Below are 7619 nucleotides of genomic sequence, written 5' to 3'. Positions count from 1 at the left end.
AAGAAAGAAAGAAAGAAAGAAAGAAAGAAAGAAAGAAAGAAAGAAAGAAAGAAAGAAAGAAAGAAAGAAAGAAAGAAAGAAAGAAGAAAAAGCAGTATAAAGACCAAGCAGAGGGCACAGGCTTCCTGGAACAAGTGGGGTCTTACTTCTTAGTGGTAACAATAGTGCAACTTTCAGAAGGCTCCATAAGAGTAGCTGAAGAAAGGCCTTGAAGACATGACTCCAAAGTTTAAATCTGGCTCAAAAAGCATCAGTGATCACTCCTGTTTATCTGGGGTACTGCCTTTTTTGTGATTAGAGTAAAAAGTTTCTCTTATGGAGAAAACACACTGAGTGTCCCTTATCTTGATTTCTTGAGTCACTTTGCCTGAGATGAGCTCTCAGTCTATTTCCATATGTGAGTTCTTAACATGGATGAGCATGGTTCACTTTGCTTTCCTCTTTGCTATGTCTCCTCTCAAACAAAAAGATAATTTCTTGTATCCATTCTCACTTATGTATGCTCTTTTCTTAAAGTTTCCACAAAAAAAAAGCCAATAGTTGCCAGAATAGATAGATAATTGTGTATTGGTAAAATGTGTGAACAAGTTTCCTAGGGTAATCTACAGTAATTGGAATTAGGTACTCAGATAGCCAGAATATTGAGTTGTCTTTATTGGGATGCTTACTCATAGGCTAAGACTCACTACCTCTTAAAAGAACGTTTACCTGCTTTTAAGGTGACTAAGTCTTCAAGTATTAAGTGTTCAATTTTAGAACATTTCTTAAAATTGATGTTTATTTACTGAAGATTTAATTTGCTGACTTTTCACAAGTTTTTCTTTCATTACTCTTCATTAGTTCCCGCTACAAATCTTGAACCTGATACTCTTACAACTGAAGCTCCAGAAACCATGGGTAATGAGAATGTGTGTCCTTCCAATGGCGCTTTTCCTGCTCATTGTCATGTCATTGTAGTCACGGGCTCTCCTGCGTCGTAAAGAACATTTTATCATCCTCTGTTGTCATTCTATCATAATCTTTATCTTGAAGTTATGATAGGCTCTATATAAAGTTATTAAGTGAATTTAAGAGAACTGTGCATGAACTAATTTCAGGACTCAAACTCCCATGTAACTGCTCAACGTTGTGTCATGTGACTGTGTGCATTTGTTTAAACAACATCGCTTCACATGTGACTCTCCACCTGTTCCTTACTGACCCCACTTATCTTTCATCAAGTATAGAAATACCATGTTTCTTTGCTCATTTTACTTTGTATTGTATTAGAATCTGTGTGATATACCATTGTTTGAAAGGATGATGTTTTTAGTATATTGTCAAATTTTAAAATGTGCCCACTTTGTGGAAATTTGAATGATAGGCTTCCATGTTAGGGTAGACTGAGTCTTTCTCCTTCTCTAATAGGATTTACCAGTGTTTAGCTTTTATTGACTCAGGGATAATTTAAGATTTTGATAGGTGTAATTCAGTAGTTACATGTAGCTCCTGATGCTTTCAAACACATGGACTCCTCAGTGTACCATAATTATTCAAATAGTACACAAGAGCCGTAGACACCTATCTCAGTTTGTACGTAAGTGCAATTAAACTGATAATGCTTTTCTTAGTACAGTAGTCCCCTCACATCCATGGCCCAAAATTAGGTAAAAACAGCATAATAAGATTTTGAGAGGAAGATAGATAGTACATTTGTTTAACTTTTATTATATCAGTAGTATATTATTATAATTATTTTATTGTTACTAATCTCCTACTGTGCCTAATTTGTAAATTATTTGTATATATAGGGAAAAAAACTTCATCTATATATGGTTTGGTCCTATGCTCGGTTTGAGACATCTGCTAGGGGTCTTGGAATGTACCTTCAGTGGATAGAGGACGTCCTATACAGTTAGAAAAATGCATAGAATGTTCATGTGTAAAAAGCGTATCCAGTGGTCTTTCTAAAGTTGGCTAGTCAAACATCTAGGAATACATCTTGTTGACCATATAATGATTAGTGGAGTGCACTGCTATCTTAAAAGTCTTTCTTATGAGATTAATGCATCCTTGAAGAACACTAAAAGTCTCTTTTCTTCCTGTTTAGAAGCTAAAAAAAATCAACCATAAAAGTAGTCTACAAGAAAATTCTTAAAATCTCTTTGGTTTATTTTAATTTTTTTTTTGAGCAGTTCTTTCTACAGCCCTCGAAGCTGTCACTATTAGAATGGAGGCTCCAGAAACAACGTTAGGTAATAATATTCAGTATTCAACTTTTTTCTGCTTATTTTCAAACCTATGCCATCATCATCATAATCACCTCATCATTAGCTTCCTAAAACTACTCTCTGCTGTTTTTCGATTTCATATTGCTTCTTAAGAGTATTAAAGATGATTAAAGTAAGTCACCTATTGTTTTTAAAAGTTATCTCAGAATGTCTTTCTACCATGTAAGCATATATGAATTTGTATCATATACTTTTATCTAAACAGCATTCACATTTAAAGCTAAATTCCAAACACAGTTGATAGTGTGTTTATATCCTATGTAGATTCACTAAATTAAAACAATTTTTATGGTACCATGAAAATTTTTTTAACATATTGAAGTTTTCTTGAGTGAATAAGAACCTACCACTTGGGACCAGCAGATGGTGTAATGATTATGTTGCTGGACTCCCATGAAGCCAACCACAGTTCAGGTCCCAGACCCGGCATCTTAAAACTCACTATAGGCATGAGTGTGCGTGTGTGTTTGGGGGTAGGGAGGGAAGAGGGCAAAATCCTGAGTGGAGGATGGAGGAGAAGGGATTGCAGCATAGCCATCCCCCTGCCCAGGTGATTTCTCACTTTCTGTCTCTCTAGTGAGCACACATGCCTTAGAGCAAAAAATCTCTAAAAAAGAGAGAGAGAGAGGGAGAGAGAGAACCTACTACCCAGAGCTTGGCTATAGTTTTTTTATTTGTTTGTTTTTAAAGTTTATTTCTTTTATTCATGACAGAAAGCATGTATACCCATGGAGGGGCACTCTCGGTTAGGTTCTCATCACTCTGTATCCCCCTTCCCCAGCCTTCCAGCTCCTCAGGATCTAGGGCTTGTACACACTTGCCCAGTGTGGTTTCAAACCACCTTGGGAATCCAAACACACAGTTGGCCACATGTCTTCTAACATTGCAGTTCAGTTTGCTAGCAACTACATCACAAGGCTGAGTCTATAGTATTTTTTGAAGTTATAGTTTTATGAATCATTTCACTCTTTGACTTAATTGTATATGTTTTCTCTCTAAAAATATTACTGTTATATGAGAAAATATTTTAATCTTAAGAGATCAATGTCTTAAATTTCAAGAAAATATATCGTATCTTGGAAATCTACAGCTTTGTTTCCAAAGCCAGTAGCTCTAGAGTAATTCAGAGTTTCTTTCTTTAGCTCCTAAAACACAGCGAACACGTCGTCCACGTCCCAGACCTATAACCACAACGAGTTCTGCAGTACCTCAGCCCAAATCGGGTAAACGTGTAATTCTCAGGTTTGAGGGGTGAACTCTAGCAGCCTGTTACACTGGGGTCCCAAAGCATTACCTGTGATTAGAAATAAGTCGTCATGTTCTGTAATAGTCAAGTCACAGGATGTGATTAGCAACTGTGTCCCCTGCAGAGCTGTTCAAGAGTACAAGGTCCAGAAGACACGTGTGCCAGCTGTTAGATGATTTGGTTTGGATAAAGTTCGTGTCTGTCCTTAAAGATGTGCTTTTAGGAAGATTGGTATAATCGTTCATGGTTATTTAGTACTCTTTTGGTATTGAAATATATAATATATTTATTGTAGTCATGATTACATAAACAGGTATTTTTTTCAACTTCCAAGAAATGCCCTGTTACTTTCCCATATAGTTTTTCATGCATATTGCCTAAACAGATTTCCAAAGCAAACTTCCATATTAGTTAGAATCAAAATATCAAATTCCAAAAAAAACCCTGCATGGACTGGTATGATGTTAGGCAGAGTTCAAATATTGTGACTACCATCTGTGATCAGTTGTTTTCTTCTGATTAATATGGCCAAAAGGAATAACTTTCACCTGTCAATTCCAAAGTTTAAAAAGACAGTTTGTCATTTGAAACTCTTATTTTGAAAGAAAAATGTAAGATTTTTCATGTGTGTTGAAGCTTTCTTGTGTTCATGCTGTTGCTTTTGGTTAGTTCCTGCTCCAGGTTTTGAACCTGTTGTTCCTAGTACTGAGGCTCCAGGAACAACATTAGGTAATACTTTCTGTGCTTTCATTAAATGGTTTTTCTTGCTGGTTAAAAAATCATGTTCCATCATAGTCATAGCCAAAGTTGCTTCTGTCTTTGTCAGACTGTGGTTGTTATTCCATTTCTTCATTTTTTAAGTAGTCAAGAGTCTTATTTTAAGGATTATCTGCTCCTTTTTTTTTTTTTTTAAATTTTGTTGTTGTTATTGTTGTTGTTTTGAGAAGGTTTTGCTATAGGGTGAGTGCGCTCGCCAGAAAGACAGAGAAACAGAAAGCGAGAAATCACCCCCAGGGGGGATGGCCACGCCGCAATCCTTTCTCCTCCATTCTCCTCTTGGGATCTTGGGCACGCACGCACATGCTCCCAGTGTGAGTTTAAGCCACCAAGTCCAGGACTTGAACTGCAGTCAACTACATGGGAGCTCAGCGACATAGCCATTACGCTAACTGCGGTCCCCAGGATTATCTGCTGCTTTTAACAGATGTCCCTGGATCCAATGAAGGATATCTATCTACCATGAAACCCTCTTTAAAATTATACCATATGTTTAAAGAGGGCAAAATCCTGAGTGGAGGATGGAGGAGAAGGGATTGCAGCATAGCCATCCCCCTGCCCAGGTGATTTCTCACTTTCTGTCTCTCTAGTGAGCACACATGCCTTAGAGCAAAAAATCTCTAAAAAAGAGAGAGAGAGAGGGAGAGAGAGAACCTACTACCCAGAGCTTGGCTATAGTTTTTTTATTTGTTTGTTTTTAAAGTTTATTTCTTTTATTCATGACAGAAAGCATGTATACCCATGGAGGGGCACTCTCGGTTAGGTTCTCATCACTCTGTATCCCCCTTCCCCAGCCTTCCAGCTCCTCAGGATCTAGGGCTTGTACACACTTGCCCAGTGTGGTTTCAAACCACCTTGGGAATCCAAACACACAGTTGGCCACATGTCTTCTAACATTGCAGTTCAGTTTGCTAGCAACTACATCACAAGGCTGAGTCTATAGTATTTTTTGAAGTTATAGTTTTATGAATCATTTCACTCTTTGACTTAATTGTATATGTTTTCTCTCTAAAAATATTACTGTTATATGAGAAAATATTTTAATCTTAAGAGATCAATGTCTTAAATTTCAAGAAAATATATCGTATCTTGGAAATCTACAGCTTTGTTTCCAAAGCCAGTAGCTCTAGAGTAATTCAGAGTTTCTTTCTTTAGCTCCTAAAACACAGCGAACACGTCGTCCACGTCCCAGACCTATAACCACAACGAGTTCTGCAGTACCTCAGCCCAAATCGGGTAAACGTGTAATTCTCAGGTTTGAGGGGTGAACTCTAGCAGCCTGTTACACTGGGGTCCCAAAGCATTACCTGTGATTAGAAATAAGTCGTCATGTTCTGTAATAGTCAAGTCACAGGATGTGATTAGCAACTGTGTCCCCTGCAGAGCTGTTCAAGAGTACAAGGTCCAGAAGACACGTGTGCCAGCTGTTAGATGATTTGGTTTGGATAAAGTTCGTGTCTGTCCTTAAAGATGTGCTTTTAGGAAGATTGGTATAATCGTTCATGGTTATTTAGTACTCTTTTGGTATTGAAATATATAATATATTTATTGTAGTCATGATTACATAAACAGGTATTTTTTTCAACTTCCAAGAAATGCCCTGTTACTTTCCCATATAGTTTTTCATGCATATTGCCTAAACAGATTTCCAAAGCAAACTTCCATATTAGTTAGAATCAAAATATCAAATTCCTAGAAAAACCCTGCATGGACTGGTAAGATGTTAGGCAGAGTTCAAATATTGTGACTACCATCTGTGATCAGTTGTTTTCTTCTGATTAATATGGCCAAAAGGAATAACTTTCACCTGTCAATTCCAAAGTTTAAAAAGACAGTTTGTCATTTGAAACTCTTATTTTGAAAGAAAAATGTAAGATTTTTCATGTGTGTTGAAGCTTTCTTGTGTTCATGCTGTTGCTTTTGGTTAGTTCCTGCTCCAGGTTTTGAACCTGTTGTTCCTAGTACTGAGGCTCCAGGAACAACATTAGGTAATACTTTCTGTGCTTTCATTAAATGGTTTTTCTTGCTGGTTAAAAAATCATGTTCCATCATAGTCATAGCCAAAGTTGCTTCTGTCTTTGTCAGACTGTGGTTGTTATTCCATTTCTTCATTTTTTAAGTAGTCAAGAGTCTTATTTTACGGATTATCTGCTCCTTTTTTTTTTTTTTTAAATTTTGTTGTTGTTATTGTTGTTGTTTTGAGAAGGTTTTGCTATAGGGCGCGTGCGCTCGCCAGAAAGACAGAGAAACAGAAAGCGAGAAATCACCCCCAGGGGGGATGGCCACGCCGCAATCCTTTCTCCTCCATTCTCCTCTTGGGATCTTGGGCACGCACGCACATGCTCCCAGTGTGAGTTTAAGCCACCAAGTCCAGGACTTGAACTGCAGTCAACTACATGGGAGCTCAGCGACATAGCCATTACGCTAACTGCGGTCCCCAGGATTATCTGCTGCTTTTAACAGATGTCCCTGGATCCAATGAAGGATATCTATCTACCATGAAACCCTCTTTAAAATTATACCATATGTTTAATATTAAATTCAAGATCCAAATTGCTCTTTTTGCTATTTACATCTAAAAAGCTACAGCAGCTACATACCATGAACTTCCACTGAGTAACTTTCTATAAGATTGGTGTGCTATTCTCATTACTCTTTTCCTATTTTAAACAATAGAGTATTCCTATGATTTTAAAAAACAAAGTTGTTTTCTGGAATGTCCAGGCTCTTCCAGGATCATTTCTTACCTATCTTCTTTACCATTTTTAGCAATGGCTTTAGTAAGTGGGGATCCTTCTGACCATCTATGTGTATTTATATGTATTCTCTTAATTGGCAATTTATATAATTTTAATCTCCAAAAGAACCCTCATTGATAATAGAGACAGATTATCAAAGTAATTTTTTTTTATATTTAGGAAATAAACTTAAGAAATTCTAACCTGTTTTAGGAAACACAGTTCCACATACAATTCTATTTGTGATTTTTTTAAACCCAAAGACAACCAAAGATCTTCCTTTGGCTTCAAAAAACTAAAAAACAAACAAACAAACAAACAATAAAACCTCCATCTACCCATCCAAGTCTTGAACTTCCTGGAATTTTTCAGTTTCCAACTTGAGGAGCCCTGTCAGCCATGACAACTGGTCCTCAGGAATGAGAATGGCAGGGCGGGTCATTAGGTTTGTACTTGAGGGAGGTCTGTGTTGCAGCTATATCTATCTCGTGCCTTGCATGTGGACTGTCTGTGACAAAGCATGCATCTTATTCAGTTCTTTTATTCCATGTCGGTCATCAGTTTTTAAGTTTTGCTAATGTAAAGAAG

At 37.1% G+C, this 7619-nt stretch overlaps 1 protein-coding gene across 1 annotated transcript in view; it reads left to right on the top strand.

Moving 5' to 3' along the window:
- Positions 1 to 7619, top strand: part of ABI3BP (ABI family member 3 binding protein) — a 280943-nt gene that overhangs the window by 197669 nt on the left and 75655 nt on the right. Inside the window, 4 exon segments of the mRNA XM_027769977.1 lie at positions 841 to 897; positions 2175 to 2234; positions 3413 to 3493; positions 4186 to 4245. Of these exon segments, the coding sequence (XP_027625778.1) occupies positions 841 to 897; positions 2175 to 2234; positions 3413 to 3493; positions 4186 to 4245 (258 nt within the window).

The sequence above is a fragment of the Tupaia chinensis genome, unplaced genomic scaffold, assembly GCF_000334495.1.
Source record: "Tupaia chinensis unplaced genomic scaffold, TupChi_1.0 Scaffold000100_1, whole genome shotgun sequence".
Lineage (NCBI taxonomy): Eukaryota > Metazoa > Chordata > Mammalia > Scandentia > Tupaiidae > Tupaia > Tupaia belangeri.
Note: the sequence above shows the minus strand (reverse complement) of the source record. Positions and strands in the feature narration are given on the sequence as shown.